The 17,622-nt window shown below is 34.3% G+C and overlaps 1 protein-coding gene and 1 pseudogene across 1 annotated transcript; both read left to right on the plus strand.

The window, feature by feature from the left end:
* The first annotated feature begins 4,741 nt into the window (after nt 1-4,741).
* LOC121773751 lies at nt 4,742-7,747 on the plus strand (annotated as a pseudogene).
* A 3,083-nt stretch (nt 7,748-10,830) lies between these two features.
* Nucleotides 10,831-14,487, plus strand: LOC121773983 (farnesyl pyrophosphate synthase-like). Its single transcript, XM_042170891.1, has 9 exons — nt 10,831-11,034; nt 12,412-12,436; nt 12,554-12,669; nt 12,771-12,974; nt 13,052-13,140; nt 13,462-13,513; nt 13,593-13,733; nt 13,848-13,937; nt 14,023-14,487. Exons 1-9 carry the CDS (start codon nt 10,903-10,905, stop codon nt 14,221-14,223), a joined length of 1,050 nt encoding a protein of 349 aa, XP_042026825.1. The 5' UTR covers nt 10,831-10,902; the 3' UTR covers nt 14,224-14,487.
* The last annotated feature ends 3,135 nt before the right edge of the window (nt 14,488-17,622 follow it).

Here is a 17,622-nt window from a genome sequence, read left to right on the forward strand (position 1 = left end):
GGGTATTTTTGGACTTTCATATCTAGGCATTGGATTTGATATTTTCTTTATATTTCTCTCTAGTACTAAATATGACATTTTCTTATATTTTGAGTACCTAAAATGATATTATTCACTTCACTTTTTCAATCACTTTATGTCATATCTTCTTTCTCTCTTTCTCTAAAATTTTTAGGAAGTAAAAAATTAAAATAAAAAAATAGTACTATGAAATTATTAAATATATTAATTATAAAAATCAAAATTATAAATTTAATTATAAAAATAATTTGTCGCAAAATTTAATTTTGATTGTGATTTGATTATTTTTTTAATATTAAAATTTAATTTTTTTAATTAAAGCTAAATTCTTAATTTTTAATTAATTATAATATTTAATATTAAAAAATTAAACATAATCAAATTAAATTTAGCTAAAATTTATTTTGATAATTAAATTTATAATTTTAAATTTTATTCCATACATTTAAGAACTTCATAGTGTATTTTTTAATTTTGATTTCTTACTTCCTAAAATTTAGAGAAAGAGAGAAAGAAGATACGACATAAAGTGATTGAAAAAGTGAAGTAAATAATATCATTTTAGGTACTCAAACTATAAGAAAATATCTTATTTAGTACTAGAGAGAAAGATAAAGAAACTATCAAATCCAATACCAAGATATGAAAGTTCAAAATTACCTTTCATGTCGGGGCATTTTTGATGCAATATTGTGATGAATAGTGAAAAAGTATTAAAAATGTAATTATACCTTGGTTCAGGGACTACCCACGATATTTTTAAAGTTTAGGTACCATTTGCGTGCAAAACGCATAGTTCAGGAACAATTTGCGTAGTTCACTCTTAAAACTAATATATACAAGTGGGACCTCTATTCTACTAACTTTTTTCCACTCATTTTTCTTAACATTTCTTAAAATCCGTGTCACCCATAAATGAGACTCCTAATGACGTACGGAGGGAGTATTAAAAAGGGAAAGAATTTATTACCTGTGTTTGGAAAAGTATTTTTTCTTTATCCATAAAATTTGCTGGAACACCTGCAAGAATCTCATTGTTGTTGGCCCACAAACACAACCGGTTCATTTCATCTGTTTCTTTATTCCTTCGATTTTTCCCCTTTCCCTTCATGTCTGCACATGGTTAGGAAGATTGTGATGAAGTTATGAATGAAAGCAGTTTTTGTTGTTTCAATTGCTCGTGTATTTTTATTGGCTAGTCAACCAAAATCTTGTGATTCTGATAGGAATCTGCATATGATAATAGTAGAATTTAACAAAAATAAAACAATTCTGATTTTTTTCCTATTTTTTATGTATGAAAAGATAATGCAATAATGTTATTGATGATAATCTGGTCTTCAACTCACATAATTATTCAATTTTGGAATTAGATATAGTATTAATTAATTACTTACACATTTTAACACTAAAGACTGAATTATTTTTCTCAATTCAACTTTGTTTATTTAATATGGTGGCAAAACCAAGATGTTGTAGACTAGGTAATGCTATGCATAGCTTTATGTAGGTGTCCACGTTTTATGGTTGGCTTAATGAATATTTATATATTGTGATTGGAAATGTTTTGTAGTATTTGTGAATTAAACTCTTCTTGAAGATCTGGTTTAGAAAAGGGTTGTTCTCAAAGATGTATGTGGGGGCAATAGCACATTATGTTAATCATCTTTGTGCCACATCCAGCATGGAGAGAGAGGTCCCAAATCTCAATAAATGGGATCCAAAAGATGAACATGGCATATGCTCACCCATGCAAGTGAAAGAGACTTCAACTATATAAGTGGCCAATTTTACTATCTTAATTATTTATTGCATGAATAACATAAAAAAATAATAGTAATATCGTTGGTGCGATGATTCAACTCCTTGTTTCTTAAATATAAGGTCAGGGACTCAATTTCAATTTATATAGATGGAACAAACTATTTGGCCAGTCGCTTACCACTTAGTGCGCTAACAGTTAGAACATGAATTTGTCCTCTAGCTATCGATGAAGGGATATCTTGAGAAAAAAAAATGAAAAGAGAAAGAATAATTTGTACTATTAATGATATAGCTTGTAAAAATGAGAATTTCATTATAGAATTTCTTATTTTATAATGTAACATTAATTATAAATAGTGTATTAATTGAATTAGAAAAAAGGTGAGAAATTGGTAGTAGTGCTCGAGTCTTCCAAGACCTCATTAATTACTCCATGTATCATATATACACAACTGTAAATAATAAAAATATTTGAAAAGAATTAAAAAAAAGATGAGAGTGTAATAGAAAACTCCAAATATCACAAAGCTCCATGCATGGATTCGCGAGCTCTACCATGCCTCTCTACACATGCAACATTGGAAATAAAATCATCATCATCATCTATATATGACTGTGATGATAGGTATAAATTAATCCAATTCAAGAGAAAATTGAAGAATTTGTTACATAACTCCACAATCCCTATGATTGTTTAAACAATAAAAAGAAAACAAAAATTGTAAATAAAAATTACAAACTATAATTTCAAATTGAAAGGGATGCATATGATTTTTGGAGGATCCACAAAACAGCATGCACATGATCATCGCACGTGACATGCATGTGCAACGTGGTCCCAGGTTGAACCCTGTTTGCTGTAGATTAATTTACAAATACTATTTTGTATTATTATTGCAGTTTATTTTTTATTACTACTACTATTTTTTATTTTGCTATATTACAAAGCAGTGGAATATATTCCGTGGCTACCTTTTAGGATTTTTTATAAGTTAATTACATTGCTCGAAGCACATGGTAAACAGTATATTTTAGTGCCTAATTTTGGAATTTTCCAAACCCTATTCTTTATTTATTCCTCAAACTTCTGACAAACTAATTTCCCTAACTAAATATAATTTGGTGCCAAATCAAGATTTTGAGCCGCATAGACCCGTTTCTGTATTTTATTTTGAATAAATTGTATACCAAAATTAACTACATATGTTAACATACTATATTTAAAGTTTATAATGAGAATTTTTGCAGTTCAAATTAGCGAGTTGAATGTTAATATTTAGGGGTCCATTTAATCAACATATTTATATTGATGAATACACTTATTAAACTACTAGCTCCAGTAATGGTCTAAGCAGGCTACCTGCTTACATAAAAGTAAGAGTAAATGATCGATTTTGTCTTATTTTTTGAGATTTTTATTATCTCACAGCAGTATTCAAAGGAAGTACGGAAGTACCGTTTAGACAATTACTAGTAGTAGCATTTAGCATTTTTATAAGAATAAAACACTATGTAAACAAATTTCGTCGATTGAAATATCGATATGACAACCGAAACTACACCTCGGCGACCCAAATTATGCATCAGATATCCAAATGTACACGTCGTTTATCCAATCGACGTGTAATTTCGGCTTCTAAGTCAATATATCAATCGCTAAATTTTTTGCTAACATTTTGTTTCCAAAAATGAAACTACAGATTAAATGGTAATTACTTATATGACGTAACTTTTTCAAACAAATACCACAAACAAGGGGACGAAATTGACCATAATAACAAAAAAATTTGAATTATAATCATCTATAAACTAATGTAGTTTTGAGTTTAGTCATATATTCTTAATAAAAAAAATAACAATTTTTCAATGCCCTATATTTTTAGTATTGTGCATCATAATCATCATTTAGTCGGCTATTTTGCTATCACGGTCAAAACTAATACAGGTTGAATTGAATAGAAATAAATGAGATCTCTCAAACTAATTTTTCCAACTCATATCTTTAATTCAGTCTCTTTCAAGATTGATTGATAAAGTAATAATCAAGAAAGATCCTTTTAATGAGCCGTGTAAAAGTGTAAGTCTGATTCATAGCCAGTAAGCTCTGTTCATAATTTGACCATATCCCCACAAAGCTGAAACTTGGGTCCATTAATCACTCACATATGTGACGTTACAATGAAAATGGAAACCCAAAATATTAATTTTGATCTTTTAATAGTGAATATTACTTCCTCCGCCCACCATTTAGAGACGTGTTTTAACTGTGTAAATTTTAAGAAATTGTTCGAGTTTGTATAGAAAAATAGTGAGATGTGATGTGAGCCACACTTTTATATAAGTGTGAGCTCCACTTAACAAAAAAGAAAAAAAATAAATCTTTAAATCATGGACAATTCTAAAATAGCAAAACAAAATATTACTACTATGTAAAAGGAGTGTAAAATGTATGTTGGTATTATGAAACAATAGAATACAGTAAGTGATTTTTTTACACAAAGTAGGTATATTTCAGCAGCGTCTCAAATCTCAATATTTATTTATATTTTCTTTAAAGATTAATGATTTCTGAGAAGCTAAATTATGCATATCAGTTTCCAATAAAGTATCAATAGTTAAAGTGTTTAATCCTATTAATCTATTATACCACTATTTAGTTCCAGTGATTTGTTAATATATCAATAATTAAATAGATGGAGATCAGCGAAATAACAGTTTTGTTATTATGATCTTTTAAATAATATCCAACTACAAATTCAATCGTATGAAAACAAATGTTCAAACGACCATCTTTACGAAAGTTGGGAGTATCTTTTCCCATACTGAGACTATTTTCTTAAAATGTGAAAACAAGTTGTGCTTTCTGCATCTCAATGCTTACTATTGAAGAAGAAAATAAAGAGGTTGTGATCCTACTCCACAAGTTGTTAGTATAAATTTCCAAAAATGATAAATGCTCAGATGATAAGCATCAAACTGTGATGGGGCAGTTGAAGAAAATGGCCAAAAAATTATAGAATCTTGAAAAACTTTTTGAAGCAAAGCAGAGTTGAGACAAACATAATTTCACCACCTACTGTTTTCAAGAATCCATTTCTGGTTGGTAGTGTGTAGCTCTAAGAAGAATGAGTTTCTACTTTCTACTCATCATCTTGATTAACTAATATAACTGTAACCTTTATAAGTATAAATCAATCATTATAAGGTTGTAAGCAAACTTATTGGAATGTAGATTTTGCACCTTTTTTTTTGCTGAGCTTGTATGTAGATGGAGACCGATGCTACGAACCCTGTGCCGTCTAATCCCAAGAAGCCTGTCAATGCAATAGAAACAATCGGTATGATGTTTTGAAATTCAAATTTTTTATGTCTTGTAACATATGCATTAAACATGGTATATTCTTGCATTATATTACCTGCAGAGGAGGTGAATGATTCTCCAATTGAGGAAGTCCGGCTGACAGTAGCGATAACGGATGATCCTACGTTGCCATGCCTGACGTTTCGAACATGGGTGCTGGGGATAATATCATGTGCAGCTCTAGCGTTCTTGAACCAGTTCTTCGTGTATCGCCAGAATGCCCTCTCTGTATCGTCTGTCGCTGCTCAGATATTAGTCCTTCCCGTTGGGAAGCTCATGGCCGCAACTCTGCCAACAGAGGCAGTCAAGATTCCCGGAACGAAATGGTCCTTCACTATGAATCCAGGGCCTTTCAACTTAAAGGAGCATTGCCTCATCACCATATTCGCCAATGCAGGCGTAACGGGTGCGTATGCAGTCAATATCATCACCATCATCAAGGCGTTTTACCATCGGAAAATCAACCTTGTGGCTGCTATGCTACTCACACACAGCACACAGGTTGTTTTCAAGCTATGCCGTTTATTGTTTTTTTTGTTGAACTAATTAGTTAAAATGTTTTGTTGATGCAGTTGCTTGGGTACGGCTGGGCTGGAATTTTCCGGAAGTTTCTGGTGGATTCCCCATACATGTGGTGGCCTTCCAACCTCGTTCAAGTGTCTCTCTTCAGAGCACTGCATGAGGTCGAGGTCGAGGTCAGGCGAAAAGGAGGCCTCACCCGGCTGCTGTTTCGAGCTTTTGTTATTACATAATCCCAAACTTTCTGTTCCCATCCATCACTGCTCTCTCCTTTTTATGCTGGATATGGAAAGATTCTGTCACAGCACATCAGATAGGAGGAGGGATTCGAGGCTTGGGACTGGGCTCGATCGCGTTTGATTGGTCGACCATTGCAGCCTTTGCAGGCAGCCCTCTAGCAGCCCCGGGCTTTGCTATAATCAACTTGTTGGTTGGCTTCATATTGATAGTCTACGTTATGTTGCCAATAGCCTATTGGAACATGTACAACGCAAAGCGATTCCCCATCATTTTCTGCACACGTCTTTGATGCTACTGGAGCGACATACAACACATCAACAATCCTAACTGGGAAGACATTTGAATTCGACCGGGCGGGATATGATAGCTACAGCAAGGTTAACCTCAGCATCTTCTTCGTATTGATCTACGGTCTCAACTTTGCAGCCTTGGCTTCTACTGTGTCACACGTAGCGCTCTTCCACGGAAGGTAAACGTAACGTAAACATATAATCTCAAACTGTTCAACCTTGGGACTAATTACGGCCTTGCTGCAGAACAATCTGGCGGCAGACCAAGGCCTCGTTTCAGGAAAAGTTCGGAGACATCCATAATAGGCTGATGAGGAAGAACAACGACTGTCCCGCAGTGGTGGTTCCACAGCCTCCTGATTATGGTGGTTGCGATATCCATGCTTGCTTGTGAAGGCTTTGGAAGGCAACTGCAGCTTCCTTACTGGGGCGTAGCGTTGGCTATGACGTTGGCGTTCGTGTTCACCCTTCCTGTGGGTGTTATTGCAGCCACAACCAACCAGGTTCCTACACAAGTTTGTTTCATTTAACATTGATAAATACTCTAATAGGAATGTGTTCAAATACAAACTCTATATATTATGTCATCTGCTGACATTTTTTGTTGCTTATATTATGTCATCTGTAGACATTTTCTAACGATCTAGATTATAATTTGGAGTTTGTACAATATTTAGAGTTATCATTTTATCACTACCCCTAACATTGACATAATTGCAGCCAGCAGGGACTGAATGTAATTTCCGAGATGATAATCGGCTACCTGTACCCGGGGAAGCCTCTAGCCAACGTCGTGTTCAAGACCTACGGCACCATAAGCATGTCGCAGGCCATCACGTTCCTCTCCGACTTCAAGCTCGGCCATTACATGAAAATCCCTCCAAAATCGATGTTCCTGGTTCAGCTCGTGGGGACGGTGATCACTTCCTTGGTGAGCTTCGGCACAGCTTGGTGGCTCCTGACCTCCATTAAACACATTTGTGACCCAAAAAATCTGCCCCCGGGCAGTCCATGGACCTGCCCGGGGGACGACGTGTTCTACAACGCCTCCATTGTTCGGGGCTGTACCAGGAGATGAACTACTTCTTCCTGTTGGGGCTGGTGGCGCCTGTCCCCGTCTGGTACTTTGCACGTAAGTACCCGGAGAAGAGGTGGATCGGGTGCATCAACATCCCCATCGTTCTGTCAGGGACACTGGGGATGCCTGTGGCTAAATCTGTAAACTGAGTTTCTTGGTTGACGGTGGGGATCCTCTTCAACTTGGTGGTGTACCGGAGATACAAGGGCTGGTGGGCTCGGCACAACTACATTTTATCTGAGGGGCTCGACGTCGGGGTGGGCTTCATGGGGACGCTGTGTTACTTCGCTCTGCAGTATAATGGCATCATTGGGCCTGGCTGGTGGGGGTTGCACATCGACGATCACTGCCCCTTGGCCAAGTGTTATATCTAAATGACAAAAACTGAACAGCAAAAGCTGAGAGAGATGCTTAATGTTATGGTGTATATATAACTGATTCATGAATGCAAAGTCTGAAAACTTCCAACTGTTATACATGATTCGCATTCGGAAACAATCTAGCTAGGACGAAAATAAGATTATCATCAGGATTCACAATACTTGATTGATACGCTTTTCACTCTCATCCCATTCATCTTTTCCTGTGTTTCCAACCTAGTGCAGATTACTCTCATATATTGATTTTGATCCATGGAAAACCAAAGCAGGCAAATCGCAATGCACAAGCAGAACACTAGGTCTGGGAAGGCTAACATAACATAGCTCACAATCTTCATTCCCTCTAACAAACTAGAAGGAGCAAAATAAGCAAATTTCTTTTCCTCAACTTTTTCGAGCTGCAATCTCTCCTAATACACACATGAAAACAAACCATTAAAAATTAAAGCAACCGGAAAAAGAAACATTGTAATCGACAAATTCTAATATCGATCCGATTGACTAATCAGCTATTGAGTTGTGAGTACACTCACTCGTTATAGAATTATGAAAACATTTTCTCCAGATTTTCACTGCAATCATCAGTTTCATCGCTTAACAACCAGGGATTACTACATAAACAACAGGAAACAATGCACAATTGCACATACAACCACCTCAATCTTCAGTGCTAGGCAAGGGCGGGCAGCGGCGCTGGATATGCTTATACTATTTCTTATGTCCTACCATAAACGACTTATATTCTTGTCCTACATAAAATGAGTTATTTGCTTTTTGACAAAATATAATCTAATTATTTTTTCTTATTTTATTATCTCTCATTTTTTATTCTCTTTCCAATACTTTAGTCTGGTTTATGTTCTTTTTACTTTATTTTCTTTTCATTTATTCTCTAATCATCATTTTTCTAAATCTTATAGTATTAAAAATTGTGCTTATGGATTATGGAGGAATGGATAGAGTAAATTATACCCAAAACTCGTCATGCTGCATGTGTATATATGGTATAATGTATTTCACGTGTGAATATATATTTTTGTGCTTGACTCCAACCTGATTAATGTCATGCACATTTAATTCGTATCCCTACTCTAAAATAGTCTGCTATGGTGGTCTTATTTTATATCCCTTAATTACATATATTGTCCTTTTCGAACCTATGCTTTAATTAGCCCCTCTGTCCTAATATTAATATAATCTCACCTAACATAACTCACTAGTCACGACACTAAAATTTGTTCGTGTTAGTTTATACGATGAACTGGATGAATAAAAATAAATATAAATTTATATATTAGTTCATTATTTAGTGAAGTAATTAATATGGATTAAATTGTGGGATGATCTTATTTTGCTTAATTTATGTTCCATTCAAGTGGTAAAATGGTAGATATCCTAATAATGAGAATAAAATACTTAATTTTATTTTTCATTGATTGGAAAAAGTGATTGCTCAGTCACATATATATTTATGAGCGTAGTTAGTATTTACATATTAACGTAAAAAGAAAAGAATTAAAAAGATAAAGAAAAACTGATGAGCAAGCTCAAAGTAGCTTGATTTAATTAATTGATAGTGATAAATGTGTATAACTGTACGTAAATAATCGAACTTTTTTTTAACATTTTACATTAAAAATTGATTTATAAACAGTAATTGATTTAAAATAAATTTCATACTAATCATTTTGCAACACTTCGAAAAAAATTGAAATTTTAATTTAAATATTTGTATATTTAAAAAAAATTCTTACTAAATATCGTATAGTAATTAATTCGAATCAAACTCGAAATCATGTTACGATTTGACATAAAATTTATGTATCACTTCTTTTTTATTGCTACATATAATACAATAAATAGCAATACTAAATTTTAATTAAATTCAATTAAATTTAAAAATATATATACATATACAATTTATATACATTTATCTTTTCTCTTAATTCAAATAAATCCGTGAACATAATATAAAGACGAATCAAACATGAATACAACAGTATTCGATTCGGTTTTGTTAAAACACATAATATTGCTTTGTTATAATTTACTCCAATTTTAAGTTGACTATGTCACTACTCACTTTTAAGTTGACTTTGCCTATGCGTTCACTTCTAAGTACGCCAATTTTGAATTTCAAACACTATACCGTTTTTGACTGGTCAGATTTAGTTACCCCATACAAGAATTCGTATTTTCATATTTATTGTAAATTAATTTAGTGTGATTAATTGGAGGAAATCTAAAACACCACCATGACCCCGAATTACAATAAAGTCAAATTGTGAGAGTGTGTTATTTGATAAATACCAATGTTTCATGTCTAATTTAATTGTAACGTTATCTTTAAAATTTATATTCATTTATCTATAAAAATAAATAAATTAAGGCAACTCCATTGTTTCACGAGGTTGTCATATTAACTGCCTGGTAATAACTTTTTTGTTTTAAAGGATTAGTAAATTGATATAGGTTGATTTATTGTTGGGCATGGTAATGTTGTAGTATAATTTTGGTAAAAGAAGTCGTAAATAATTAAATTTGGTTCACTCCAAAAATGCGGATCATGATCAAGTCTGCGAAAATTTTACTTTTCAAATATAATTCATTTTATTTAAAAATTATTAACTTTATATGTCTAAAAAAACTTTTTAAGTTATCCACAAAAATGTATAGTTTTTACAAAAACACATCTCTAATTGAATAAATGTGACTGTATATTAGTACTTTAGTAGTAGTAGAGAATGATACTGACGGAATCTTGCCAATACGAGAAGACTAATTTATTGTAGATGTTCTGAAATGAAAAAAAAAAGATTATTAGTTTGTGAATTAGTTACACTTCAATATATGTGAACTTGATTTAAATACAATTTATTGGTAATTAAATTGCCCACAAAGGTTGGCAATAGGAATATCAATTTATCAAAAAAAGCGGCGAATCTCCATATATATAGTGGCCAAGCCACCAACCATGTCCCTACTCGCACGTGTCTTCTCCCTATTGGTGCGATGATAACGAGGATATCCAACTCCCCAAAATAGCCTCCGTCGCTTTCGTCAAACTCTCCCATTCACAGACCCATTTTCGGGATTGCAGCAACTAAAATTTGACTGTTGGTATTGACGATCGCCCTCCAAAAATATAAACAAATCCAAGCTGCAGCACTACAAAAAGCCACCTTTCTTCCCCAACAGATTTATCAATCTCGCTCTCAAATTCCCAATTAATTCTCTTCCCATTTTGCGATGGCGAATCTCAACGGATCTGCGTCGGATCTGAGGGCCACGTTTCTCGATGTCTACTCCAAGCTCAAATCTGAGCTCTTGACCGACCCTGCTTTCGAGTGGACTGATGGCTCTCGTCAATGGGTCGACCGTGTAAGATTTTTCACTTTTTGATATGATTTCGTCCATTTCCTTCTTCTCTGTTTGATATAATGGCGAGTTGCACCTCAATGCGGCGTAGAAATTTGCGGATTTGGATATTGGAATTTTTCTATTTGTCACTTATCGATGGATTGGATCTTCGCTCATTTCTGTTTTTTTAGGATTGACGAATTACATGATGTTTCTGAACTCAATCTCACGTTTGATCTGCTTCTGTTGATGGATCGAGATAAGATAGGAGTAGAAACATAAATCGATTTGTTTAGTTGACTACTGGTTGACTTTTGACTCCTTATCTACTGAGAATACATGAGTTCAGTATCGTTTGGAGTCATGCAATATGGCTTTGATGAAAATTAGATGTTTAGGACGCATGAACTCTTTGATGCCTTAACTTCAGCGGAGAACGGTTTTATGTTTCGCACGTAAATTGCGCCGACGGATTTGGTGACGAATAGATTTTTTATATGGTTAACGGAAATATTGCAGTACTATTTATGTGTTGGGGGATGTGGAGTGGGGTTGTTTGGTGATAAAAGATGATACTTTTCACATAAAGGCGCTTAGTTATATCCATTTTTTGCTTCAACATGGGATGCTGTTATTTTCTGTAACATGCTTTGTTTATTGAAAGTTGTAGCTACCAAGTACGCTACCAAGTACCAACCATTTCTTTAGATAATAAAATTGTGAAAGTAGTAAATTTCTCTTATTCCAAAGTTGAATCCTTGATTCTGCCAGCCGAATGGAATTGTTAGGTAGTGTAGTAGTAGTTGAGTAAATTTCCCCATCTTATTTAGTACACCAGTTTCTGGTTTCTTGCCCTTATTCAATGATATGTATTTCAATAATTCAAATAGATTTCTTGGCCAACTTGTGGATTTTCTCCTGAGCTGAAAATTTATTTGGTTATGATTTCTTTGTGATGAGACGACGAGTTACCACCATAACATGCACAAGCGCACATGAAGAAAAAGCATGCCTTTTCTGTCTCTTTCTTTTTAATACTCGAATGTGACAAGTTCAAATCAACACTTTTGGATCATTGGATATTTCTAAAGGTTTGGAATTTTTATGGCTGTGCTCAGTCCCGGCAAATATGACACTATTGCCCATTGGATTGTTGACACATACACAGTAGTATCATGAATTACAACTTTTATGTAACAGATTTTTTCTTGTAATTATAATTAATTATTGGGTAATAGAAACTTAGCTTTCTTATTTTCTTGGGAAACTTATATACATACAAACTATGTTGTTTATTGATGTACTGTGATGTTCAATGTCATGTAAACTATACGGCATATGATCAATATATCTTGAATATGTCTATTGTTCCTGATCATGCTCTTTCATATGTAACAGATGCTGGACTACAATGTACCTGGAGGTATGTCATTATTTATTGTATGATGCATTCTCTGGACAATAGGATATTTCAAGTACTGCAACTAAATGTTATTAATAAAGATGCATTATGTGCTGAAGAATTAATTATGATATGCAGGGAAGTTAAATCGTGGTCTGTCAGTTATTGATAGCTACAAGTTACTCAAAGAAGGAAAAGATCTAACTGATGATGAAGTGTTCCTAGCTAGTGCTCTTGGCTGGTGTATTGAATGGGTAGGTCCAAGTTCATAGTTTCTATCTTGTTCTAAGCTGCATAGTCGTCTCCTCAAATACCATTTGAACAAAAACTATAACTCGTGTATGTGGAAATGCAGCTCCAGGCATATTTCCTTGTTCTTGATGATATTATGGATAATTCTCACACACGACGTGGTCAGCCATGCTGGTTTAAAGTCCCCAAGGTTGGTATGATTGCAATCAATGATGGAATCATTCTCCGGAACCATATACCGAGAATTCTTAAGAAGCACTTCAGAACAAAGCCTTACTATGTCGATCTGTTGGATTTGTTCAATGAGGTAATGTGAATATTAGTGTTGATGGACCATATTCGTTTATTTGTGTACGGTGCTGATTCTTCATTTTACGTGCTCAGGTGGAATTTCAAACTGCCTCTGGACAGATGATAGATTTAATTACCACTATTGAAGGAGAAAAGGATTTGTCAAAATACTCATTGCCCCTGTGAGTACAAATACTCAACAAATAACATTATACCACAAAATTCGATTTATTGGCAAAGTTGCCAAGTGCTGATTATTATAATACATAGCACAGAATATAGCATTCTCAAAATCTGCTTCATCTTAGCATCATCTTAGCATTCTACTGCATCATCTTAGCATTCTATTAGCATTAATCTCAAAAATCTGCATCATCTTAGCATTCTATTAGCATTAATCTCAAAAATCTGCATCATCTTAGCATTCTACTGCATTTTCATATAGGACTCTTATCTTTTCTTGTCCTTTTTGTTTCCTAATTTTCTGATATATTTTCTTGCAGTCATCGCCGCATTGTTCAGTACAAGACTGCCTACTACTCATTTTACCTCCCAGTGAGTGGAAAATCCTCATTCCGCTTATTTTCATTTGTATACAAAATCCAGTTTTTCAATTATCTGAAACTTTTGACAGGTTGCTTGTGCATTGCTCATGGCGGGTGAGGACCTGGAGAAACATCCAACAGTAAAAGATGTGCTTATCGATATGGGAATATACTTTCAAGTTCAGGATGACTATTTAGATTGCTATGGCGAGCCAGAAAAGATCGGGAAGGTAACAATAACATCTGCACTCTCTTTCTTCTGTTTCTCCAATCATTAATTGTAATACTAACAAGGAACGGCTTAGGTAATCTCAGTTGTATTAAATCAATGCGTGTTTCACCAGATTGGTACAGATATTGAAGATTTCAAATGTTCTTGGTTGGTTGTAAAGGCCCTGGAGCTTTGTAACGAAGAACAGAAAAAAATTCTTTTGGTAAGGATAAGAAGCCAACGTTCTTCTTTCATCTTTTGTTTATATATAATCTTCTGTATATGAACATGTGGCCTTGTAACACCAGGAGCACTATGGAAAGGAAAATCCAGCTGATGTTGCAAAAATCAAAGCCCTCTACAATGAGCTTAATCTCCAAGGCGCGTTTGCTGAGTTCGAGAACAAGAGCTACGTGAAACTAAACGGCTCGATTGAAGCTCATCCCAGCAAATCTGTGCAAGCAGTGCTCAAGTCTTTCTTGGGAAAGATATACAAGAGACAGAAATAAGAAGACAAAGCTCTCATCAAAGGAATGAAGCATGGTAAAAATAATGCCATTTCATATCCTGATGCATGTTTGTATTCTTCAAGGCGGTTATCTATCCTGTTTGTAAAACTATATGTGGTTTTTATTATTTTCCAGCAAGTGCTAATTTTTTCAAACTTATTATTAGGAGAATAACTTTTTCTGCATTGTGGTATGATAAATCTGATCTTTTACAGCAAGTAATGGAAACCTAATAAATAGAAATCCTATTTAGAGTACTTCAAATGTAATTGATATCTCTACTACTGTTATTTCAACAATTAAATAAATAGTAGTAGCAATAGATTGTGTTGTCTTCCTTAGGAAAAGGGTGCAAAAAACCAGTTGTGGTTTTTACCTTACAAAAAGGGAGCAAATAAATTGCCTGACAAGATGTTGTTAACCCTCAACCGTGATAGGTCAAGAAAATTATTGAATAAAAATTTATGATATTAGGCATATAACCATCAAAATATCTTAGAAATATAAGTACACATGATAATGAATGTCCTTTACAAGAGCTGGTAAAGGAGCGGGTCAGCCCAAGCCCATTGGGCTTTTCTTCAAAACCAAGCTACATCGCTGGGCCAATAAGTATAGCCCAGCGCGGCCCAACCTACGGACTTCATCAGTATATTTTCTGGGTGTGGGGCAAAGCCCATCGATTATTTTACTATATTATGAAACATTTTCATAATTAGCAGTTTTGGTTATACATTATATGTGGAAATGCGTATGATGGGTACTAATTAGCAGTTGATATAACACATTTATGAAAATATTCATACAATAATATATAAAGTGACATGAGCTTCCCAGTAGTAAATCCACACACTATATCTTCAACATTGAGGCCATTGACACAACACTAGAACGAAACAATAAGAAAAAAGAAATATCAGATAATCTCCTAACGTTTAAGTATACTGTTAAAAATGCCCCAAATTTTGATACATAACACTTAGATAGTTCAAATAAATGTTTCGAATTACTCCATTCGTCCCACTTTAGGAGCCCTGATGTACAATTTTTAGGTGTCCCATTAAGGAGTCCCGGTTGAAATGTTCCATAAATGGTAATATGCCCTACTTCCCATTAACCATTTTCCACTCACATTTTATTATAAAACTAATAATATAAAAGTAGGACTCAAATTTCATTATCTTTATTCACCAATTTTTCTTTACATTTCTTAAAATCCGTGCCGAACTCAAATGAGACTCTTGAAGTGGGACGGAGGGAGTATATTTTAAGTCTAGAAAAATTGACGTATCACATGGCAGACTACTGTTCCTTTGTAATAGTACTATAAATGGAGTAGTATTTTATTGAGATACTATATGAAATGCGTGAACGTAACAAATATGTGATATTTCTTCAAATAAATTTCATAGTTATATTCTACTTAATAAATGTGCTCCGTGGTCCTCTCACTTTTGAGTGCACGACGAGCTAACAATTACTAGTATATTAATGTACTTCTTTTGGCCTAATAAAAAATGCTTTATTTTTTTTCTTTTTATTTGCCCCAGCCAAGATTATTCATAATTAAAAATAGAAATATTTTTATTTTATTTACGTCAGTCAAGATTATCCATAAAATAACACTGCACAAAGTACCATCCAAAAATTTGGCCATTTTCCATGACACGTGGAAGTACTACTAATAAGGGAGTAATTAGAGTTCATTGTATGGAAATATTAATATGGAATTTCAACAAATTAGTCGAGCATTTGCTAGTAGTTTTTTTATATATATGAGGAGTAGTGAGTCTAGCAAATTATTTGCTAATTATACTTATTTTTTACTCCTCATTAATTTTTCGTGGTTTGAGAGTTTGATTTAATCGAATAAAAGTTATGAAATTCTACAATTAATTAATACTAAAATTGGTTTGAAATAAACCAACTTAATATTCAACGTCATTGTTTGATTCATATATTATACTCAAAACAAGATCATTTTTCAAGATTTCAATTACAATTGAGAGTTCAATATTAGGAACCGGGCACGAGGATGGTGTCATGAGACTCGTGACTTCCCCTTCCTACCAAGACAAGTGATTGCCAACTTCAATGAGGTTGTGTTACGGACTCAATTCATATATCGGTTGTGAGAACAACTGATGTGGGTTATATAGATTAAATGGGCTCTCTCAGGCTAATCTTTTAGGCTGAGTTCTCCTGTTTGGTCTATATCAATTGGTGCTTTCATTGAGAGCCCAAACGGCTTGGAGTGGTGGCCGGGTAAAGAACTCGCCGTGACCAACTAGTACGTTTGGGGCCGACTTGGAGTGGTGGCCGGGTAAAGGATCCGCCGTGATCAACGTGGCCGACTCGGAGTGGTGGCCGGGCAAAGGATCCGCCGTGATCAACGTGGCCGTGACCAACGAGAACGTTTGGGGCCGACTCGGAGCGGTGACCACGGAGTGGTGGCCGGGCAAAAGGATCCACCGTGATCAACGTGGCCGTGACCAACTAGAACTCGGAGTGGTGGCCTGATAAAGAACCAGCTGTGGCCAACGTGGCCATGACTAGCGAGGACGTTGGTCCTTAGAGGAGGGTCAAATTTTACAGATTCAATTCCCACATCGGTTGTGAGAACAACTGATGTGGGGTATATAGACTAAATGAGCTCTCTCACCTAATAGGCTAGTCTTTTGGGCTGGGTTATCATGTTTAGTCTGTATATGTATCAGTATCAGGTTGGGAATTGGAGTAGTATATGTATTTGTCTTGAGTTATGTATTGTGTTCCTAGCTATGGATGTAGTTGTTGGCTGGCTACTTCATTTTTTGTGTTTTGATGATTTAGTTGGTTTTGTGTTTTTGCTTCATGTGTTCTTTACGAGTCTAGATTGTTGTCTCGAGTGTTTTGGTTGTACTTCATCCGTCCGCGAATAGGAGTACTCTCGTTTTTTCATTTTAGTTCGTCCGAGAATAAGAGTTCCAGTTTATTTTTACTATAAATGGTAATATGACTCCACATTACATTAATTCATTCTACTCGCACTTCATTTAAAACTAATATATATAAGTGAGACGCATATTCTACATTGAATGAACTAAAATATATAAGTGAGACTCCTGTTGGCGGACGGAGGAAGTACTTTGGATGTGCGTGTTAGGGGTGAGCAAAATATTCAAAATCCGAAAATTCGATCCGGCAAATTAAAATTAAAATTCGGTTTGGATTTTTCAGATTTTCAATTCAAATTGATCAGATATTTTTAAAAAATCAGTTGTTCAGATCATATCAGATATTTTAAATTATGAAGTGATCCGAAAATTTTTTATAATATATATTACAATTATAAACTTAATCAATATAAAACCTTTTATGTCGAGCAATTATAATGGTATTTGGGGAGTATTAGATTTT

The sequence above is a fragment of the Salvia splendens genome, chromosome 17 (genome assembly GCF_004379255.2).
Source record: "Salvia splendens isolate huo1 chromosome 17, SspV2, whole genome shotgun sequence".
Taxonomy (NCBI): domain Eukaryota; kingdom Viridiplantae; phylum Streptophyta; class Magnoliopsida; order Lamiales; family Lamiaceae; genus Salvia; species Salvia splendens.